Raw genomic sequence first — 24,922 nt, 5'->3', positions numbered from 1 at the left:
TTTTCAAACTTAAAAATTTCACGGTTAACCGTCAAACTTTATCCAGTTTTTAACCATTCGATTAACAAATAAACGGTTTTAATCATATTTATCAAAATGTTGAACGAAAATGTTCAAACCAAGATTTTTAAACAGTATTTGATAAATGTTAAACAAACTGAATACAGCAAAGACTTGAAAATAATCAAAAATCAGATTGCGTGAAAGATAGTGACCAGCCAATCAAATTGCATCAACAATAACTTTGCTAGTGATTGACCAAACAAAAAACGTCACCTTGTGACTAAATTTCAAAGTGTTGTAGCATGTATTGCCTTTCGTCTATGAGCCATAAGATTCAATAAGATTAGCTATCAGATTTCTAAAGCTCAAGGTAAAATCAACCACCACCAATGATCTTAGACTGAGCTGTGACTAAAGTTCCAAGTATTGTTTCAAATTTCGCGCCTCGTGCTAAAATTTTGTTTATCACAATTCCCAAATTTAAAGAATGGTCCGACGTAGAGTAAGCGGGGGGAAAAGCCGCAGTTTGGTGTTTGAATTTCGCTGGAGCAGAAAGATATAACGGCAAAATAACGAATTTCGCACAGAAGTATAAGTGGACATTCCTCTATGTTTTGAAGGTGCTAGAAAGCCTACCAATTTATTACTTAATAAGATACAGCAATTTAAAAAAAGATGGACAAATTCGGACTTTTACCCCAGTATAGGGGGCAAAAGTCCTATCGCAATGGGGCAAAAGTCCGCTGAAATACACGAAGTAGGAAATCGACATACAGGCATTTTTATTGAATTATTTTGCTTTCTGCAAGAATCTTAAGATAAGCAAAGGGCATACAAAGCATGAAGTGATTCTTCGTATTATAAAAAAGACGTAGACTAAGCAAAAAGATAAGTTTATCTCACTTGAGAAAAACTCAATAAACATACAAAGTATGAAGTTATTACTCGTATTGATAAACTACAGGGTGTTCCATAAGTCTTTGTACAGTGTATTGTTTTGAAAAAAAAACACGAGTAAAGCAAATCTCACTAGTGGAGGGCGGACATAGGTAAATGAACTACCGATTGATGAATGCGTGGTGAATGGCGGCCATCTTGGATCCAGTTTTTTAATAGAAGGAGGGCATGTGACACATCAATTAACACTGTTTGTTGGAGGGGAATGCAGTCCCTCAAGCAGAAATGCGTTATCATGTCCCGTTCCAAAGTTATGATGTCCCAAAGTCCCACCTACAGGATGTGCTCCACATGTTTCTCGTCCATTGCAGCACATACTGGTGTCTCTTAATCCAGTCCTCCTGTACCCGTAACAACACAGCGGGGGTGATGCTATCACAGGCGTCCTGAATACGTCCCTGTAGGTGTCCAACATCCTGAATCTTCTCCTGATACAGCAGGTGTTTTAAATGTCCCCATAAAAATCCAAAGGAGTGAGGTCCGGCGACCGGGCTGGCCACTTCACAGGGCTTCGGCGACTGATCCAACATCCAGGAAAATGCGGATCCAAGCATTCCCGCACAGACAGCGCATAGTGCGGTGGGGCACCATCTTGCTGAAAATATCGCGGCAAGGTGGCATCAGGGCGGATAAGCAACGGAATCACCAACTCCTGTAGCATGTCCAGATATCGGACACCATTTAGGGTAACAGGAATGAATAAGGGTCCTATGATCGACGTGTTTCATATGCCACACCACACCATGATATGAGCAGGGGTAACACTCTTGCAAGGATTAATAGCATGTGAATTTGCATGCGACCAATCGCATGTTCTGACGATTCACTTCCCCATCCAAATAAAAGTTTGCCTCGTCTGTGAAGAGAATGCTGGCTGGGAAATTCGGATCTCGGTCATATTGTAACAAAGCCCAATTCATGAATTCCATGCGGCGGTCTGGATCATCCTCTGAAAGGTTGTGGATAAGCTGCAGCTTGAAGGGATGTCACTTGTTCGTATGGAGAATCCTCATCACGGAAGCACGTGGTACACCTCTTATCGCCTTTGTGCTGCGCTTTGTACTTCTCATGCTCGCAGCAAGCACCATTGTGGATGTTTCCTCATCTGACGCGGTTCGTGGGGGACCTGACCGTGGTATGTCGGCAACATTACCAGTTACACTGAATTTCCTAATGAGGTAGCTAACGGTGTTGTGGCTTATTGTAGGTCTTTCGGAGTGGCGCGCGTTGAAGTCCTGGGCAATCACCCAACTGTTTCTTTCCCCAGACATTAGGGTGATCTCAATTCTTTCCTGCTTTGTCAGTGCCATCTCGCCCTCCCTGCAACGAAAAGAAAAACTGTCAAATTTGGGGCATCACGTCTTTCTTGCAGCGTTAGTGCCATGTCGCTCTCACTGCAAGGAAACAGAAAACCGTCAACTTTGGGGCGTCATAACTTTAGAACGGGACATGATAACGCATTTTTGCTTGAGAGACTGCATTCCCCTGCAAAAAACAGTGTTAATTGATGTGCCACATGCCTACCTTCCCATTTAAAAAATAACCTGGATAATCTTACTTCTATCGGCTTTACAACTAGGGCCCCTTCTCTATACTTTGCGGGGGAAAGGGGCGCAAAAGTGTGCTACGCCACTGGTTTCAAGTTCATTCTCGTCCTTTTGGAATATACTATCCAGATCCTCTAACTTCTGTTATCAAATGTCTGATTATGTTATGTCAGTGATATTTTAAAGCATGATAAAGTTATGCTACGTTTTATGCTTTCCAAGTTATTCTTTTCAAGTATGTTAACAATGTTTATCCTCAGATTAAACACGTTATGTGCTTTAGAGATGGGTCAGCAGCCCGATATAAAAACTATATTTTTAAAAAAAACTGTCAACTTAGGCCTCAATAAATGATTTTGTACTCACTTGTGAGTGGAACTATTTTGCCACAAGCAACGGCAAAAGTGTTTGCGATGGCATAGGCGGGATGCTGAAATGTCTAGCGAGACATACTAGCTTACAGAGGTCACTGGATAACAATCCAGTCACTGGATTGTTATACTGTTGTCGATTTCTTCTAATTTTGTCAAGCTATAACCAATGTGTGTGTGTGTGTGTGTGGCTGAAGATGTTGAAAACGTTCGTCCAATGCTTCAAAGGAGACTTGAAAAGTCATCACATTGCAAGGGACACGTGAGAGTCATCATTATAAACCCACGAACCTGTCAAAGCTTGAAGTCAGTCGTGTATCTTCTTCAAAGACAACATTCACTCTAAATACTCAAGCAGAATCAAAAGACATTAACCTTTCATGTGAACAATTTATATTGCGTGCATTTATGAAGAGAAATGATGGATTGGAAAGATGGTTGAGAATTCACAAGAACATCGTGACTGTAATATGAATTTCCTTCATATCTATGGACCCGAGAAAGTATTTTTCTGCCCCAAACACCTGATCCATGCTGGATTCCGTATGAAAACTGCATCATTAATATCGGAGTACCTAGTATTTCAACTGGTACTTTCAGAAATTAAAGCACTTCTGAAGAAGAAATTCAAGTTATTAAGACCTTCTCTGAAATTTGTCATAAGAGATCTTAGGCTCAATATTTCAAATTGCTCACAATCAACCAACATGTAAATGTTATATGTGTATTACATGACGATAGTTCACTATTATTCAATGTTCCTTTCGTAAAAACAATCAAACAGCACTATATACAGGAGTAAAAATACAGGGGAACGCGGGAAGATGCCCTCCTCCTACCTCCGAAAAATATGTACAGCATCCCAGTTAATAAAAAAAATTACAATGGTCAAAGATAGACAGGGGAACGGCGGGACGTCATGCCGCTACCTACCATCTCTCTACCGTTTCAGACCCACTTTTACCCCTGACTATATACGCTACGTAATAGGCACATATTGTTTTAAAATAACTTTATAAATTACATTTAAGCTAAGAGTTTCCCTTTTAAAAAAAAAATCATCAACCATTGTAAAAAAAAAAACTAACTTAGCCATGCATATCGTATTACTAGAAAATTAAATATGAGACTAAATTTTTTTAACATACCAAAAAAACACCCTCCTAATTTTTTTATATAATAAAGAGGAATATCAGAGCTACTTATTTCAAAAATTTGAGTTTGATATTAGGTGGAACTTTTCCACAAATTGCCAAACTTTGACATTATTTTTTTATTATTATTATTTCTCTTTGATGGTGAAATTCATATGCTTACTGACACTGAATCCAGCATTTCAGAGCACTTCATCACTGTTGTAAAATTCTGTGACTAAATTAAAGGTGTTTGCAGGAATACTATGTTGTTTTTTTAGAACTAGGTTTGTCTAAAATACCATGCTCCCTTTTGATCTTCTGGGCTTTACAAACAAGACACTCAGTTGTTTGAAATGTTTCAACAGTTTTCATATTAGTCCATGATTTTGGAAGTAATGACATAATCTGAGTCATTTCAGCAAATACTTGGAGTTTCAAACTTCTGGCACAATTCAATTATTAAATCATCTCAGTCTTGACAATTATAAACATTTTCAACATAGAAAACTAGAAACAGTCATTGGAAATTTGGGGGCTTTGTACAAAAGGTGCCTAAGTCAGCCCTCAGCTTACATTGGGTCATAACTTTTTTCTTGAACATACCAAAAAAATACCCTCCTATTTTTTTTATGTTAAAGAGGAACACCAGAGCTACTTATTTTGAAAATTTGAGGTTGATGTTAGGTGGGTCTTTTTCAAAAATAATTGTCAAATTTTGACATTACTTTTTTTTACTCTTTGATGGTGAAATTCACATGCTTAACCCCACTTGGGCAGTTAATTACTACAATGTTTTAAATGCTACAAATTCTAAGATTGTTTTAGTGGAAACCATTTTCAAATAGCTTCAATAAGTGCAGAGTTCTAGCGGTTTCAGTACGTTAAGTCGAGGGCGGACTTAGGTGGGTTTTTTTTTTCTTTCTTCACAAAACCATCAAATTTCGAATGGATTCTACAGGAGTCCCCTTGGAGGTAGAATTATAAAAAATTTACAAGTTTGCTATGTTTGAGTGCCACAACACATGTACATATTTCGAGGAAAATCTAAACATATGAGCCACATTTTAGTTTCATATTTGGTGATTTAACACTGCAGTGGTCGCGCGTTCTACTATTGTAGAACAGGTGTTTAATTTTTACAACCCTGAGCAATTGACAACACACTCGAGCATGAGCGGTTATTTACCTTTCTGCGCCAACCTTCTGTACATTCTTGCCTATTTTCAGCGCTTGTTCTTGCACCTGCTCCGATTTTTTAACATGATTTCATTAGTGTTCTACTATTGTAGAACGCGCGACTATTGGCGTACTAGTTTGTTTCATACTAGTGATTTATTTAGTTTTACATTTTCACGTTATTTTTGTGGAATACGTGCATGTATATATTTGAAATGTCAGAGTATGACAGAGAACAGCCGCGTCTTTGGTTAGAAGAAGCACAAAGTGACTGTGAAAGTGTATTTGGGATTGAAGACATGGATAAGCTCGAGGAAGATTTTGTTGAAGAAGCAGCTGAGTGCAGTGATACCGAAGATGTACGAGACAAAATAACGGAAGAAGAGGAAAACATTCCAGTACAAGCCAGTGTTGAAGTAATGGGTCCTGACACAACCTTCTCTCGAGACGCGTGCGTTTTGTATTGTAGAGATAAAAATGTAGAACATTCTCACTGGTATGTAGATCCATAATGCCAAGAAACTCACGAACTCCCAACGTTTCTTAGGCTTGGTCCACAAGGCATAATTTTTATTCCTAATTGGTGATGAATTGATCATGAACGTAGCTGGTGTTAATGCTCTAAATATATTTAGAGAAATAAGAACGATGAGAATATCAGACGCAATAATTTCCTACAGGTTCTAGCTTTTGAGTTCCCAAAACTAGCAATAAGCCAACGTTTAGCCATGGAATCCTTGCCAAAAGAGCTTCAAAGCAGAGGAAGATTTCTGCTGAGCTTCAGCGAAGCTGTTTCATTACCACAAGACAGAGCTTCCGTGGTAGGAAAATGTTTCCATTGTGGTTGTTACACCAAGTCAACAAGAAAAAACTTATAGAAAATTATGGGTGTGTCCAGACCACAAGGAAAGCGTATGTGACTATTGCTTGGAGTAGACAATCATTCAGAAGAAGTACATCAACATACCTGTATGTTCTATCATAGAAGAAAGTTTATGATGTTATTTCAACACTTACACCTAAACAGTTATTTCATTTTCTGTTCAACATTGATATATTTTATATAAGATATACCAAAAGTTTATTTTTGTCAATATTATTGTATTAATCAAAAATAATAATTTTAAAATAATTTAAAAATATTTTAATACACATATAATACTATAACTAACATACCCAAGACAAAATATTGCTAAAAATCATAACAGTACAGACAAATACTGGTGTTCTACAATAGTAGAACGCGCGACCATTCACGTAAGTGTGGAGGGCGCGACCAACGCAGTGTTAATATGGAATGGCCCTTAACATAGAACGGCTTAGCATTCTAAAGTCCAAATCATTGGTGCGATTGGAAAAATCCACCATTTTAGATACAAAACCACCTATTTTCAACAACTTTTCTCTCCTTCCATTTATTCGTATCTTTACTCATACCGAAGTTGGCCTATGGCCCCGTACTTTTGATACACCCAGTATATTTCAATCTATTACCATATGTAAAAAATAATTTGTGTATTATTAGAACTACATGCAAAAATAGTCGATCACGATTAATATCCAATTCATAGTTTTAAGGGTCGCTGATATGACTAGTGACACTCCCTAGGCCGTTTAAATACAAACTCAGTCCCATCGGTATGGGAGTGAGAAGGGGGCTGACACGCAAAAATAATAGAAAAACATGATATTAGTGTCCAATCCATAGTTCTCGAGATCAATGATATGAATGAATAGTGAATCTCAAAGTCCAAGTTCAACACCCATCGGCATGCGGTCTTTAAAAATCATCATCATAGATATTTTGCCCTTATTGGCAGGTCGCATGCCGCAACTGAGAACCTTCCATGCTCCACGCTTACTTCTTCGTCTTCACGTACGATTTTCCTGTTTTGATGCCCATCAATTTAGCCTCCTTCGCACCCTCCCTGTCTTTTCTGCCACCATACCCTCTTGCACGTCCCTCATGACAGTTCCTTCTTAGCCAATGTCCCAACCAGTTTCTCTTTCTCTTCATAATAATATCTAAAAGTGTTCTTTTTCTCTCCCACCATTTCTAACACACACTCATTCGTTTCTCGCTCGATCCAACTCTCTCCATTCTTCTCCGCACCCACATTTTGAAGGTTTCTATTCTGATTTTCACGAAGCTTTGCACCCCTTGTAAACAATGCAGACTGCAGTGCAGAAATGTTGCCAACTAATTAAACAAAAAATGTCATATGTAATTTTGTGCTAAGAAATTAATAAACAAACTGAAGAGAGAAAAACAATAAGATTAAAAATGAAATGGCATGGGCTTGTGATAGGAGAATCAGGAACCATTTTCTCTCGTTTGCTGTGGCGTACGCACTGCTTTCCTGAATCTTTGAACTACTGTGTAAACGCAGACACGCACCAGGAGGAAGAAGGGCAGAACGTTGAATTTCTTCTACCAGTATAAATTACGACTTAAACTTACTACCCCCACTTCTAACGTTTCCTCTAGCTGAGAATCTACCTAAAATGTTAAGATTCAGAGCCACTATTACATGACGACTTAGTGGCCCTACTAGCAGATCTATAGTTGGATGGATTGATTAAAGTTTATCGTCCCCTTCAACAACAAGGTTCTATGAGATTTGGGCCTACAGCCGAACGAGCGATCCGAACTACATAAATTTCCTCCGGAAATCGAACGCGGGTCTCCCGCCCGATGACGAGTACGCGGATCATATAGCCACAAAGGAATGATCAGATCTAGAAACATGTGCAGTTGTACTCACGACTTCTATTCAAAATTGGGCTCTTGGGGGGCCGCGGTGGCTTAATGGTAGAGCGTTCACCTCTGGCATATGGGGTTCCTGGTTCGTTCCCAGCTCGCGCCAAGTGAACCTTGTGGTGGACAAACACCGTGTGCGTGGGTTTCCTCGCGGTTCTTCAGTTTCCTCCCACTTTCTTCATTCCATCATTTCATTCATGTTTTCATCATTACCGTCTCCTTTAGCCTAGCCTGCACAATCGTGGGACGTAAAACTCAAAAGATTTCATTTCATAGGCGAGCGAGTGTTTGGAACAAGCAATTGTTAATTCTGCAAAAACTTGAGAACTACTGAGTTTACCTATTTATTGAATAGCGAATTTATTATTTTATTTCCTTTGTTATATGTAATAAAATACCTATAAAATATGTTTTGAATCTTCGTGACTAGTCTTCTCACGGCATCCCCCTCCCGAAGATCCGAATGGGAAATATTTCACCATCGGAACTATATTTTAACCTGTGAAAGACCATTGTACATATGTTCTCTTTCTGCTGTCAGTAAACTAGGAAATAATAGAGTGGTGGTTTTCGGTTGTCTTCCATGCCGCAGTATCCCAGTCGTTAAAGTTACTCTGACCATGCCTGAACTAATGTTCAAGTTGCCATACCAATCACTATGATTTCCGCCAACTTGGCTACTCGAGAAATGCTACCTTCTCCCAGAACACGCTTCGTCTGGCTATTCCATTTAGATCAATTCGCGAGGGATGGCCTTCTTGTAGTACACTACCACCGACGTAGCTCTAAATTTCACTGTAGCAATCAACCATAGGCGGAGCTATGGGGGGACATAGGAGGGCATTCCCTCCCCCCAACTTTTTGACAAAAAATAAAAGTACCACTATAATATTCTTCAATTCTCATTAGTATTTACCGTGTCCCCCAGGAGATAATTATTAACTCCGCCCATGCACGCAATCCTCCCCACCAACACGTAAGTGTCTTTGTAAAGGTGGTGTTTATCAGGGATATCGTTAAAAATAGAATGTCCAAAATCAAAGTTTTCCGTTGTTTATATAAATATATTCTCACCGTGCGAAGAACGGGCATTTTAGTTAGTATTACATAATTGCAATTCCTGTTTCTTCTCTTCCAAGACGATTAGAAAACTTTCCTTAGCGTACCTTACGCCACAAGTTCTTTGTACTGTTCAAGTTTCTAGTTTAAGTAGTTTGGTGTAGGTGTTGATCTGTCCGTCAGGACTTCCGTGAGATAGAAAATACCAATTATAACATGAAAGTACTATTTTACATAAAACGTGTTTTCAGACTGAAAGAAGTGTATCTGAGTCTTAATATAGTTCAATATAAAAATCCAGACTCAACAGAGATGGAAATAATTTAAAGGAGTGGGATTTTTCGATTACTAACTTTATTAAAAATTATTCAAATTTTTAATTACAAAATTGTAAACCATCATATTTACACTAGTTTCTTAATCGCCAAATTTAATGTATGCACCAGATATAACAATACTAATATACGAATAAAGAATAAAGATAGGGATAGCAGTAAATGACGGCCACTTTAAATAAGAATGTTTACACAAAAATCTATTTTAGTTGTAAATATTTATACAACCTTACAATAAATGAACATTTCAATCTACAAGTGAAATGCTTATACAGAGCAATTAGTGAGTAGCTTCTATGCAAGTAGCTATACGATAATATTTGTATATACATATTAACATTTTCTGTGCAATGTTTTTATCAATCAAGATATAGTGATTTATTACAAATGGTTCCTTCAACATTACACTATATAAGATGATATCAATAAGAGACCTTAAGATAAAAGTTCCAGAAGAGTAACTGAGATCTGGATTGAGAGAAATGAAACCTCTTAAGATAGACGTACAAAATGAGGTTGTTCGTTGAAGTTTAGCGTCCCTTTTTAGCACTAACGCTATAAGACACGTGAACGTACAGTTTAAGTCGGAATCGAAACACTGCAATGCGTTCAAATTTCAATGCTCACCCATTGGAAATCGAAGCTGGGAACCCATACACCAAAGGCGCATGCGCTACTCACTAGACTACCAGGCAAGGTTACTAAACATCTATTGTTCAACTTATATTTTGACTGAGAGGCAATAAGTAGACCGATATCTTTCCATCGAAATATGCGAGTCCTTTACAATTCTAGTATTGCATGAAGTGGTATATTAGAACCAGTGTTATAGTGTTGTTTTTAGTTATATAGTCGAAGCTTCGCATAGATTTGAAAGATCATGTCCGCGAGTTTTCACGTGATATTCCCTTTCTCTCACATTATCATTCCATCAATTCTTCTATCTTAATTCACTTGCCTTAATCATCCGTTTTCCATAGCCTACAGGGCATAATCGTGGGACGTTAAACTGATTTTATTTCAACACTACTGAATATTTGCAATATGTGTCTTACTTCAGTTAGTCTATAGCTTCTTTTCAGTCTACTTTTTTTCTTTCCAACATTTGCTTACTTTTATGATACCTGCAGGACGAACAAACAAAAAAAAAAAAAAAAAAAAGCAACTGCCTGAATAAAGCATAAATGTTGATGAGCTTAATTAGTCGAAAGAACGTAAACACTTTGAGAAAAAAGTGGATCTCATAACTGTATAGAAATGTCAAAAAATATACACAACTAAACACAATCTTCTCTTATACATAATTATATCTTTCCAATATTCGATCATGTGCTTTACACCCTTCCACAAGCAACATGAAGATAGGCACGCCTCCCACAAGAATATATCTGTAACAAAGAAAAAAAAAATACTGCTTAGCATAATTTGTAAAATGTGCCCGTACGCAAGGAATAAAACTTAAATTTGAAAAGAAATCAAAAATTATATAACTTACAATTTGTAAAATTAAAAGGAAAATCAAACGAGATTATTCAAAACCGCACATAACAGCAGTTCCACATAGAATATTTAAGGATATTTAATGTATTGGAAAAGTAAACAGTCTGAATGTTTGGTGCATAGATAAAATTTATTGATGGTTAAGTGCATTACCGATGAATTTAAGTGAAGTCCTCGCTTCATAATCATGAGATCTCTAGTTCGTATCCCGCAACCAGTTCTTCCTTGTGAAAAAAATCCGAGGAATGTATGAAAACTGAGAATCGAAAGTCACGCTTAGTTGAATGTCCTAGCTCTCCACTGTGTCTTTCGGCATGTAATGAGTTTACCTACCGAAGCACAAATGTACACCATAATGTGACTTCAATACTGAAAAGACATTAACCAAGACCACGAGTATGAAAAAAAAAAGGCGACAACAGAATAGAAATGGATTTTGTTTTTGAAACTGGAGAAAACTTGGCTAGGAAGAAAGTACCATTAAATATAGAGTATGGGTACTTTTTTACAAAATAACCTTTCCATCTATGCTTGTAGAATGGTTTCATTGAAAGTTCATTGCGAAAGAAACAAACTACTGAGTTAAGAAAACCATTAATATAGGTTTCAAAATGGAAAAGCAGTAAATATAGAAAAGGAAATGTACAAGTAGGTTATTGGAAGGGGGCGCAAGTGGCTTAGGTATTTTGATGAATCACTGAAAAATTGTTAAGACATACTATATGCCTGTTGTCTTTCTACGACACTTGGTTCTTTAAAAAAAAATAATTAAAAAACATTCTTTTATCTGCAATCATCACCTAGCTATTACGACATAAAATTTAATGAAAAAGAGAAACTATTAAATGTAAACCTAAGTATTTCATCAAAATACAAGTGAATGAATCTTAGCGATATATTTCGGAAATGCTTCTTTTCTTCAGGTCTTAAAGCATCCGCAAGATTACATCCTCACTTTTTTATATCATTAATGATATAATTATATGACTAATACTAATAAAAATTAATAGCTAAGTATGTTTGAAAAATGTATGAACATAAAAAACAAATTCTAATATAGTTTATGATCGTGTAACACATGCTAATATCTATTACAGCATAGTATCCTGAATATACTAATGCATTTATTAATATTGTGTCTTCAGCAAGCGAGTAAAAGATTTTCAACGCCATATCCTTTACCAATTTCACTATACCTCACAGAAATAACAGAGGTTCTATTAGTCCGAGGGAGAAGATGCAATTTTTAGCCCTACCATGATTTTCTATATACCTAGCATATAAGGTTTTTCAGCTGATCTTATATGATTTTGAGGCGCTGATTTCGACTCCGATGAGTGCCACTCTATAAACCTTGGTGAAACTTCGCAAATGAGCGGTAAAGGGGGTGGTGTTCTCTTACTTTCCATGTCTTAAATTACTGGATTACCTCAGCATAGTTTCAATTTTATCATATCCTATTGACAGTAGAATGCTAATTCATGCATGTTATAAATAAGAATACTAGTATCCAATTAACGGAATTTGATAATTTTCTGAAAAATGTCAGGTTTGCAAACTATCAATAAAATTTACATTTTTTTTTTTTTATACAGAATATTTTATTTTACAAAATTTTCACGTAGAAAATACTAAGAAAAGAGAAGCATCCATCATCTATATATTCTAAATATACTGTCCTTAAACTCTCATATGAGCTATGAATAAAACCCAGACAATTACTAGAAAGGAAATGCGGAAGTACAAAATTTTGACTTCTAAATAAGGTTAGTACAAAAACAACACATTCGGAACAATTCAAATTCTTGTAAACTATTTCCAGTTTGTCTGTTAATCACTTATAAATAGCCTTAACGTGTTCGTTGTATAGAAATTCTACTTTCTCTCATTCGTCATAATTGGCAAGTATCATGGAATTATGTTTTTTCATATTTTGAGTCGAATTTTTAATGATAAAAACGTAAAAGTAATGAAATCTACGCAAAGTATATGCAGTGTTTTTATTTACTCCTCATGTAATTTCAGACGAGCAAGGGACACAAGAATAGGGAACAAAATTTTGTCAGAAATTTTGTTTTCATAAAAATACAGTTTTATTCTTTCCTCTCATGTAGTAACAGTACAACAGTAACTTTTTACACATTAAAGCAAACGAAAAGTTTTCAAATTACGAACATGCGAACTTATTTATTGTTTAGACGAAAATGTAAACTAATTTATATCTGAGAAAAATTAGACTGGTGCAAAATTCATGGCTGGTGAACATGTTGTAACACACAAAAAGAGTATATGAAACGGGATATGGACTCAATTGATCGAAAGTACATACACGAGATATGGTCATTGACTTGCTGGTGTAATTGGATTTACCCTGTAGCCAAAAATGTTAGCCGTATGGGCTCTTTCCTTAAGCATGTTTGGTCAAATTTATAACCGCTTTTCGTGATCTGTCCTCCGTTGTCTTGCCAATGAGTGTTTTCCGGAGATCTAGACTTACCTGGTTAAGACGTTGAAGGCCATCTCCAAAAAGGGATTACAGAATCGTTTTCGAATCCCGCCGGTCTCAATAACGAGATGAGCATTAGGAACCGAGAAGTTCGGATGTTGCGTCCCGAAAACCTCACGGACGATCAGACGGTCACTCAGACCACAACGCACATAAACATCGTTCATACATACAACAAAGACACTGGACTAAATGACACTATGCTTATTTATTAAAATATTTTTTAAAAAATATAACGGATTAGAAAAACAATCACAACACTCAACACTGAATTTGTATAATTATTTTCATTAATAAAATCACACTTTGCTTTTTCACTATACTATAGCCCTTTATCACTTTTATATATCGTTAGAAAAGATTATGATTATGATTCCACTAGATATGCTTTTCTCACACCATTAATGCACTTGCGGAATAAGCACTGGGGATAATTCCACGAATACAATTTCTGCTCCAAACAATCCTCAAATGTCGACGTTAATCCTCAGTAAAAATAGGTAGTCTCAAAAATGGAATGATAATGAACGAGGGCGCGATTATAACTTATACGCACAAGGTGTGTAAGCTTGGGATTTCACTAATTGGGGCTAGCCATGACTAAGTCCTTGACTGGCTATTAACGACTTAGCCATGGACGGCGATTAGGGGGGGGGCAAAGGGGGGCAGTTGCCCCCGCACTTTTTTGAAGTAACCAATTAATGTATATAGTTTCATTTGGAAATGTAACGATTTTGTATGTGTTACTGATTAATAGGACAAAATGCTGCCATATATTATTTGCTGTTGCGTGAATACGTATTGGTTGTCTTCCCGTGGAGTAAAGAAAGCTACAGTAATTGCGTTTTAATCGCCACAGAAAATAACCCCAAAAAATAACCTATTGGAGCACAATTTCAGCATACTTTCATTTCTTCTTACAAGGGCTCGATATGTTAGTGAGCCGCTTTGAAGCTAATCGAAAGAACATTATGCAAAAAAAGTAGGGCCTATTTCACAAGTTATTCTTTAATTGCACAAAAATTGACAGTTCCTAAAATGTCTTTTCTTCTTTCTAAAGTAAGGAATATCGATTAAAAAGAGCGTGATAAGAAACAACTTCTACCTTTTCCATTGTTTTGTAGTGTAATATATGAAGGAAGTGATGCGTTTAGGAGTGTACGAGTGTATATACAATTAAATTTAGTGAATTCAACATAATTCTAGGTTTTAGGATTATTTTGTATAACTGAAGTGTGGATTGATTCTAAGTATTGTTGTGTTTTGATGTGTTCCAAGAAAGTGAAAACTGCACCTAATGGCAACGAACATATTTCAAGAAATTGCAAAAGCAAATATTTCTTTAAATTTCGTAGCATATGCTTGTAGTATTTACTGCCTTTCATTTTCTAAGAGTAATAATATACATTTAATAGCATGTGTGGAATTAAATATTAAGTTTTTCATTAATCCTCAGTTTCAATATAACTTTGCAAAACAAGCATCATTATTCATTACTATGATTAATATTATCCTTTCTATTTATTTGTTTTGCCAATTTATTAAATAATCTGATCACACAATTTTCCAGACAGAATTTTAAGATGTTCATGAGCAAGGAATCAAATCTCTTCTTACATTTTCGTTGTTTAAGAGTACAAAGGGCTAGTATCTACTTGCGTTGTTCTTCTCAATTTACTTAATAAACTATTACATACGATATACGGTATTTTAACTAAAAATATAGTATCCTATTAGTTATACAACCTTTCGTCAAACAACATGTTAGAAACCACCAGGAAAACTAACATTTATATACAAATATTCAGATCATGTCTTGCCCCCTCACTTTTAACGTTCAACCGCCGCCACTGCCCTTAGCACAACATTATACTTGATGCCCAATGCAACGTGCGTGGTTGTTGCTCACAATTTCGGGGTAAGACTCCTCGAACTCAGAGGTTCGAGATACGAACTGCATTGATCAACTGATCAATGTTGGCAGTTCATTCTCAAAAACACTCAGGTTAAATCACCTGTATGTACATGTAAATAGAATATAAAAAAGAATTGACTTTAATTTTAGTCCACTGGCCACGACGCACGAGACATTGCGATAACTTGAGTCTGGGAACATTTAGATGAACTCGTAAACAGATGTGGCTGGCGTCGCATTGGTGTTCGAACATCTGGTCAGCTAGTATTTTTATAAATGATTGGAACATACACTTGATTCAGTTCCAAATAACCATAGAACATATTTTTTACATATTAATAAGTCAGGGAGAAACAAAGAGAAGCTTCGTCGCTCACTAAAATGTTCTCACCACAAAATAACGTTTTATATATATATATATATGTGTGAATAAACGATAAAGACTTCTTTGTTCTGTTGCGTGGGAAGGAGAACAGTTCCCATCGAAGAAAGAACTTATTTGCGTCGCAGAATAAAGTATAAATCGAAAAATAATTACTGTCTTTACGAAATATACAGAGCGTCTACAAAAATACTTCTATAACCTGGTGACGGTTATAGATTTACGTCCGATAAGGGATCGACCTGTCAAGTGTATACGTCGTGCAGGTTGAGGGCTCCTAGCCGTTTCATAAGATTGGAATAAAATTAGGTTTTTCACCAAAAGTTACGTTTAGTGAGATGGCAACACTGTGATATGGTGTGAGATTGACGTACATAAATGTTCAATCAATGGTTTTTCACCTGAAAAAGGGCTATTTAAAATAGTTAAATAACTTGTTGTTCACTCACTGCAACATGATAAGATCTCTGCGTGAGCAGTATCCAATCCAGGTGTTTCTAAAGCAATAAGATCCTCTTGAACGACTGGTGCAGTTGGGTTTCCCTATCTCCTGTTTCTTCGTATATAGTCCATTTGTCCATTTTGTCTTCCTACGGTGAACATCTCTCGTTGTTTTCCGACGATAAATTGATGAGGGGAGAAGGGAATATTTTTTTAATACAGTGTGTGAAAAACGAGGTTTAGCTTTTAACACCTGTATGGTATTTTTTCCCACTGAAAGTGCGCAGAAAGCGTTCATAAAGCTATTTAAATTTTTACCTTTTTTAAAAAAACAATTACTTGTCCCAAAATGTTTTTAAGTGTTCCGTTTCGATCACTTTATTTTATATAATATGAAGTAAATATACACACAATGACTATTCATGAAACTATTAACTTCAATACTTATCAAACATCTCAATAAAAATTAGGAAATTTCTCCTTTTAGAGTATACTTATATTTGTATTTAAAACATTAAAACATGAATGAATAGGGAAAAAGCAAAAAATGTAAAATATAGTGAAGTATTAAAATTATTACCATGGTTTCGATATTAGCGTTTTATATTTGAAAATATAAGAATCATTAAAAAAGTAAAATGAATGAAAATGTAAGTACATTATAAACTGACAATATACAAAATAAGGTTTCCGCCTGTATGTCTCTCCTTTTTTTTTAATAGTGACTAGTGTTGATTAGTGAAAAAGAACGAAAACTCGTTTTTCCAAAAATAAAAAAAATAATAAGCTTAAGGGTCAAAACTGAGGTTTATAGTGATTCCAACAAATCAAAAAAATATTGTGATTTCGTTGACATGTATGAAGAAAATTCGGCACGCCATAAAATCAAAGTGACATCTGCTCGCCATGTGAAAATCGAGACTTTAATTCGATAATGCTCGATACAACAACGATTTCATTCTGAAACGAAATTATTAGCTTCGGCCTAGAATAATACTTGTTATTCAGTTCCGAAAAATGTAAATGTTGTAGGATTAGCAGAACATGTGGGTATTATCTGCAAAAAATTTCATTAATAAGACGTTGAAAACTACATAGTGTGGATCCAAGTTTCTCAAAGGTCTGAATCAAGGAAGTTGACTCACTAGTACAAACATTCCTGAAAATAAACAGTCATTACGCCATGAACTGACACAACCATAGGTGGGAAAAGTGTATACTGCATACACACAAAATACAATCGTCTCCAACGATGCAAAACTAGAAACGTGAAAAGGCCTCCAACCATAGGCCCTTATAAATTTTTTCTATACACAACTGAAATACAAACACTTTAATATCCAGTAAAATACACGTATGTTCCCTGGAACATCGGTAATATACCGTCATTCGGTCTTCCATCTAGGGGAAAAAGTGTGTAAACACACAAAATACAAATGCTCTTGTAGCATCGTAACAATATGTCTCCTCAAAAGAAAATACACAAGACATAGTAAAAGAAAACTAGGATACAAACACAAAAGTATGGTCAACGACATTACAACTTTCTAGTCGACCTGAAACATCAAAATTAAATTCCCTACAAAACATATATGTCATTCCAAAATAATTAAACTTTCTTAGGCATCTTCGCTACAAAAAATATTTAAAACGGTCTTATTAACACATTATAATTCAAAGTCATCGAACATATGAAATAATTGACAAAGTAATTTTATAAAACTTTATGGCTTCATGCTGTTGGAAAGAAAAAAATAAGTTTATTATTCGAGATTTATATGGATATCTCTGAGACGGCTGATACGTCACAAATAATTAATGGGCCATGTCGACTTTTTTGAAAAAAAAAAAAAAAAAAAAAAAAAAAACATCCGTCACTGGTGGTATGACCGAAACCTAAAGATTTGTATTCAAAATATTTAATTTGGTCATGTTGATTTCTAAAACTTCCTTCATAGCGCTAGCAATTTTGCTAATAAATTTCAGATAGTTTTGGGATATACTGTGACTAAAATATAACATTCTCAAAATTATTATGAAAAACATTACAAGATATTACCATACAAATACACATAATATATATACGGTTCCTAAACACTAAAATATTCACTGGAATATCTCTAGACGATAAAATATACTGAAAAAATTTAACCTAAGAATACACATGCTTAGTTAGGGTTGCTTTGACGGAAGAAAAGAAGAGAAAAACTATATTTTGCGATTGATGGCAAAAATACAATCAGCTACGGAATATCCCATGGATTAGCCAAGTCCATTTTGCAATAGAACTGCAATTCCAGGAAATATTACCTCCTTGTAAAAAATATATTTATCCCCATAAATATCCTACCCGAAGAAGTTTCCCTACGGTCGTTCAGTGGTCTAAAGAAGAGGAAAAGAACGTTAATAAGAAGTTACAAGAAAATTTAGAAGTTAAACATATTTCCACAAACATATTAATATGGGAGAAAGACGACTGTTCACCATCATAATATCTGTTCATATAATTCTTTCTAAAATAAAAAGATTGCTGCTTTAGTTCGGAAGATATGCTATTCACATGACATGCCTGCACATACTATTAACCAACAAGGAAACGCCTGTTTCACTCGTTTAAGGCTAAGCCTATTTTCCTTTCTAAGCTTTTCTCTTCGAACAAAATGTCACATCCTGGAAATTCAAGTTTGATAGGTCAAAATCGGGTAATTGACGTAAATGAGATTCAACAAAATTACAATAAACATTTCAAGATGAAAACCAAAATTTAAGATTAACACAAAAAAGGATTGAGAGATTGATTACAACTGTAAAATTTCATATTCTACGCATGAGATTACATACTGAATTTCAATTACAAATATACGAATGTATATATAATTAACAACTAAAAATTTTCTTATCCTGGGAATTAACTTTTTTTGAAAAAAATTTAAAAAGAAAATCAAACTTTGATTGTAAGTCATATGTAATAACATATATAAAAATTTAGAAATTGGGAAGGGATTCTAAAAGAAATTTAAAAATTTAAAACAATAAAACATTCTAAGGCCTAAGTGTCTTCCCACTAGCTGGGGATGCGGACATTTCGCCACGATTTCAAACCGCTTTTAGATAAATACGGTTCCCCTACGCATATAAGATGCGTGTTAATATTTACTAAACGTCTGAAATTCAAACATCTGAAATAATAAAAAAATTAATGACATTGAAGTAAAAGTAAGTTATTAATAGGGTTTGGAACACTAATATTCAACTGTATGAGGTACGACACTGAGAGAAGAAAAAGAATCAGTCAGCTGTGTTGTCTGCTGTTATTCTTCGTAGGCATGAACACAGGTGATCAAAAATCCAGCGACTGCTTATCAAAACAAAAAAATAAATAAATAAATAAATAAATAAAATAAAATAAAAGATAAGAAAACCGTAATAGCTGCTATTTGCTGGACGTAGTAGTCTAGAAGCAAAAAAAAAAAAAAAAAAAAAAAAAAAGAAGTGAATACGTTTTTATCGCCTAACAGTTGAAAAAAAGATCAAAACAAATGCGTAGTTCTCCTTTTTTTGAAAAACAGGCGAAGATAAAGTAAGCCTCACTTATTATCGGTTTTAATTTTTTCTTTCGGAACAACTTCTCCGCAGTTGTAGTCCACCGGTAAGGTTGGGTGCAATCAATGGAACACATGTAGGCTCCCATTATGGTGAATTGAAATAATAATGTAACCAAGGATCTCCTAAATACAGAGATAACAAACGGGTGGTTGATAAGTTGTTGATCTATAAAAAGGTTTAGACAAGTTAATTTCTCCACTAGGGGAAAAAAAAATTGGTTCTAGAATTTCGTTAACGGGTGACAAATTAAGGTCATGCAAAAGATCTGGTACTTGACGTGCCAAGGCAATCCAAATTTTACGGGTTTCTGGCGTAGATTCCCATAATTTAGTCCTGTCTACGGAATGAAGTCCTAAATATTCACCTGTGGAGGGGTCGACAAGTTTAACAACATGGTCATTATAACTTTAAACATAAAAGGGGTCCTCGGTACAAATAAAAAAAATGAGATTTCACCTTTAACAGACTACTACTAATGTTACGCTGCTTTAGAAAAATTAAACTTCTTTGTTTTATACGTCGATGTTGTTGCTGGCTGTCGTTCCACCGTGCGTTCCTTTTTTCAATGATAGCTTTTCGTCGGTGATCCGCCAAAAGTAGCTTATTTGACCAACTAATCCCATCTTCCTTATCAAAATCTTCAGATACCTGTAAACCAAAATGCTTTAAAATGGGACGAGAAAAATGAATTTTGAGATACAAACTTGCTGGTGAAACACCAAGACTTTCAACGATGGAATAGTTATGTAATAGAACCGCTTGTGCCAAGTTTTCGGCCCATTTGTTATGTGACTGGCGACATAATAAAATAAGGGTAGATAAAAGAATCTTATTAGTGTTCCGTGATGTTATTCATGGGATGATAAGGTGTTGTATGATGAACTTTAATATTGTACTCCTGCATTTTAGATAAAAACTTTTTGCTATGAAACACGGCAGCGTTGTTTATCAGCACTGCTTCCACAATACCTAAATGTAGCATGTATATATCAAACACTTGATAACTGAAGTGGCAGTGGCGTTCTTCAAAGGATAAGCTGTACAATATTGAGTAAACACATCGACGGTAACCAGTGCAAAGCGTGTGAACCCGGGATTTCACTGATTGGGGCTAGCCATGACTAAGTCCTTGACTGGCTAATAACGTATACCCCTTAGCACAACATTATACTTGATGCCCGATGCAACGGGCGTGGTTGCTGCTCACAATTCCAGACTAAGACTCCTCGAACTCAGAGGTTCGAGATGCGAACTGCATTGATCAACTGATCAATGTTGGCAGTTCATTCTCAAAAACGCGCAGGTTAAATCACCTGTATGTACATGTAAATAGAATATAAAAAAGAATTGACTTTAATTTTAGTGCACTGGCCACGACGCACGAGTCATTGCGATAACTTGGGTCTGGGAATATTTAGATAACGAACTGGTAAAGCGATGTGGCTGGCGTCGCTCTGGTGTTCGAACATCTGGTCAGCTAGTATTTTTATAAATGATTGGAACATACACTTGATTCAGTTCCAAATAACAATAGAACATATTCTTTACATATTAATAAGTCAGGGAGAAACACTGAGAAGCTTCGTCACTCACTAAAATGTTCTCACCACAAAATAACGTTTTAGATATACATATGAATAAACGATAAAGACTTCTTTGTCCTGTTGCGTGGGAAGGAGAACTGTTCCCATCGAAGAAAGAATTTATTTGCGTCGCAGAATAAAGTATAAATCGAAAAATATTTACTGTCTTTACGAAATATACAGAGCGTCCACAAAAAATACTTCTATAACCTGGTGACTGTTATAAATTCAGAAAGATGTGGACGATATGAAGAAACTGGAAAATGAGGTCTTAGTTTTCCATCGCAAGGGGGAGACTGGTCCACGTATCAAACTGACTGTGCAGATCGCGAGCAGATTCGTGAATTTTTGTCGACATATATCGACCCCCTTGATAGCAAAAGCCAGTCACCTACGACCTTAGTTAATATTGTTAGTGGTCAAATTTTGCGTGAATGTGCGCTAAATGTACAAGGCGCTGTAAAAGTGAAAACAAAGGAGCTGCCTGACTTTGTGTGTAGATGGCCTGGAAGTTTTCGCGAAAGTATTTCAAAAAGAAGTGAAACAATATTAGATGTTACGAAATCAGTGAAGTTAGGCTCAAGTTATAATTAACCATAGTATTATTTATCTTCGTACAGTGGGCATCCTCGTATCATGTGATATTAATATGGATGATGTTCTTGACCATGAATCATTTCCATTTCCTACTGCTCTGTTTAATGAGACTTGCCGTAATGAAATCAACAAGATCGCTAATACGCACCCATTAAACTGTCATTCTTGACGGTTGTGCAATGCTCTGGCATGTATCATGGCCAGCACATCCGCCTACTGTAGAAGTATATGTAAAGACATTCACAGCAATAGTGCAAAGCGAGCTCAAACAAGCCCATATTCTGCATGTAGTATCCGATAGATACTATGAAAACATCAAAGCAGCAACACGAAGGAATCGACAAGGAAATTCAAGACAATATAAACTTATATTATCAACTTCTTTAGCCAAAAGAACGTTCGTATTGACGTCAATAAATACAAAAGGCAACTTATTTCATTAATGGACATTAGTATAGGTGAATCTCATAGATTAGTTCTCAGTGGACCACAACAAGCCCCCATTAAAGTGGGAGGATGACTATGGGGTGAACCTATAACACACGAAGAAGCTGAAGTAAATATGGTACACATAGTTCTTAGGGAGGCTAAACATGCTTCTGGCCAATCTATACGGTGGAAGTGTGACGATAAGGATGTACTAGTGCTACTTGCATATCATGTATATGTTCAAAAGCAAACTTCACCAATCGTAAAGGAAAAATGCGCTGGATCCAGAGATGTAATTGACATAAATGAAGTTGTAAGAGTGCACAGTCCGTATATGGTGAACATTCGGGCAGCCCATGATCTAACTGGCTGCAATACTAGTTTATCTCTTGCTGGGATTGGTAAAGGCCGAATACTGAACATTCTATCGAAGTTCCGAGGCACACTTGACGCTACTGGTAATCCCAAAGCTGAGGAAAGTATAATGCATTTGTTGCTCAGTTATACAGCCCTGGAGAAACCGTTACCAACGGATTAAGAGCTCCTCTGTAAGAAAACAACCCTGGAGAAACCGTTACCAACCGGCCTAACTTTGTGGTGGACAAACACCGTGTGCGTGGGTTTTCTCGGTGTTCTCCCGTTTCCTCCCACTTTCTTCATTCCACCATTTCATTCATTACTCATCATCACCGTCTCCTTTAGCCTAACCGGCATAACCGTGGGACGTAAAACTCAAAGATTTCATTTCATTTTTTTCTTTCTAAGTTTCTTCCAACTGTTAGTGCACTCCAGAAACATTATAAGCGTGCTCATCTTCAGCCAGCCATGTGGAAATCAGCTGAACAAATTAATCCGCCTGATCTAGATCCAAGAGATTTCGGATGGAAATTTTTGTCGTATGCTTCAGAAGAACATGTACCTCGTATGTTGCCCAAATACACCAACAGCGACTGATGTAGTAGTGAACTTAATTAGCTGCTCATGCACAACGGGATGATATCGTAGTTGTGGTTGCCTTAAAAGATCATCGAAGTGCACATCGTTCAGTACCTGCCAAAGTGAGTGTATGAATGGACCAGAACAAACAGAAGAGATTACGAAGAGGAGTCCACTGCTTTCATTGTGCGTTGATTCTGATGAAGTTTTGTACCATGTTTCTCTTTTCTCCAAACACCACAGGTTAATGTTTTCAACACCATGTAAGTATGCAAATACTGTGGAGAAACATAGTTGGTTTGGTTTTCGTTTGCTGTACTGTGTGAAAAATTTAAAAATTAAACAGTAAGAAAAATATGACTCCATTTTACGAAAGAAATCTTTCTCATATCGCTGTCGTAATTGTAGCTTTACCGAATAACCAATTTTCGAATGATTATAACGTATTTGAAGTGGCACAAAGAGTAAATAAAAATATTGCATACACTTTGCATAGATCTCGTTTACTTTTACGTTTTCATCACTAAAAATTCGATTCAAAATGCGAAGAAAACATAATTCCATGATAGTTGGGAACTATGAGGTTCAAGAGAGGAAGTAGAAATTTCTACACAAGGAACAAGTTTAAGACTATTCACAAATTGTTAAGATACAAACTGGAAATAGTTTACAAAAAATACATATTTACATATTTGAATTGTTCCTATATATATATATATATTGTACTAACCATATTTAGAAGTCAAAATTCGTACTTCCGCATTTCCCTTCTAATGACTGTCTGGCTTTTATTCATAGCTCATATGAGAGTTTAAGGACAATATATTTGGAATATATATGATACTTCTTTTGTTCTTAATATTTTCTATGTAAAAATTTTGTAAAGTAAACTATTCTGTATAAATTTTTTTGTAAGCAACCTTGACATTTGTGAGAAAATTATCAAATTTATAACATACATGAATTAACATTTACTGTCAATAGGATATGAGAAAATTGAAACTATGCTGAGATAATCCAGTAATTTAAGACATGGAAAGTAAGAGAACACCATCCCCTTTTTCCCCCATTTGCGAAGCTTCCACAAGGTTTACAGAATGGCACTCATCGGATTCGAAATCAGCGCTCTAAAATCACATAAAATCAGCTGAAAAACCATATATATATAAATCATGGTTCATCAGCTTCTCCCCCGGACTGTATGAATATTTTGGCGAAACATACTTATCTTTTAAATAGGGGCTCGTAAATTCCTCCCTCATTTTACCCCAACCAATGCGGATTGTGAGAAAACCTCAAAAAATATATATACCATATTGTGTCAAAATGGAAAATTTTTACGAAAGCTATCGTGGCACATATTTCATCAATCGGGGAAAGAAAGAGAGGAAGCAACATTCGAGTTCAATTCATTCCCTTATTCTCAATTTATTTTAAACACACGCAGTGAGGATCAATGGGAACCATTAGGAAAAAAAACCTATACGTGCAATTATCCCGAAAATTCAATTTTTTTCTTTTTTCGAAAGTTATTGTGAAACACGTTATATTTTGGTTAGAGGAAGGAGGACTGCCCTTTATTTTTTATTGATTTTGACTCCATGTAGTGAGTCTCATTTGAAACCTTCAAAGGAACTATACGTCATACTGATTAAAATCAAATATACTTCTTTTTACGAAAA

At 35.7% G+C, this 24,922-nt stretch overlaps 1 protein-coding gene across 1 annotated transcript in view; it reads right to left on the bottom strand.

Moving 5' to 3' along the window:
• Positions 1–10,346: 10,346 nt before the first annotated feature.
• Positions 10,347–24,922, bottom strand: part of Dpit47 (DNA polymerase interacting tpr containing protein of 47kD) — a 63,543-nt gene continuing 48,967 nt past the window's right edge. Inside the window, exon 9 of the mRNA XM_081752124.1 lies at positions 10,347–10,733. Coding sequence (XP_081608250.1) covers positions 10,640–10,733 — 94 coding nt within the window. The 3' untranslated portion in view covers positions 10,347–10,639. The remainder of the gene's footprint in view (positions 10,734–24,922) is intronic.

Source organism: Thermobia domestica, chromosome 3 (genome assembly GCF_964235325.1).
Source record: "Thermobia domestica chromosome 3, izTheDome1.hap1.1, whole genome shotgun sequence".
NCBI lineage: Eukaryota > Metazoa > Arthropoda > Insecta > Zygentoma > Lepismatidae > Thermobia > Thermobia domestica.
Note: the sequence above shows the minus strand (reverse complement) of the source record. Positions and strands in the feature narration are given on the sequence as shown.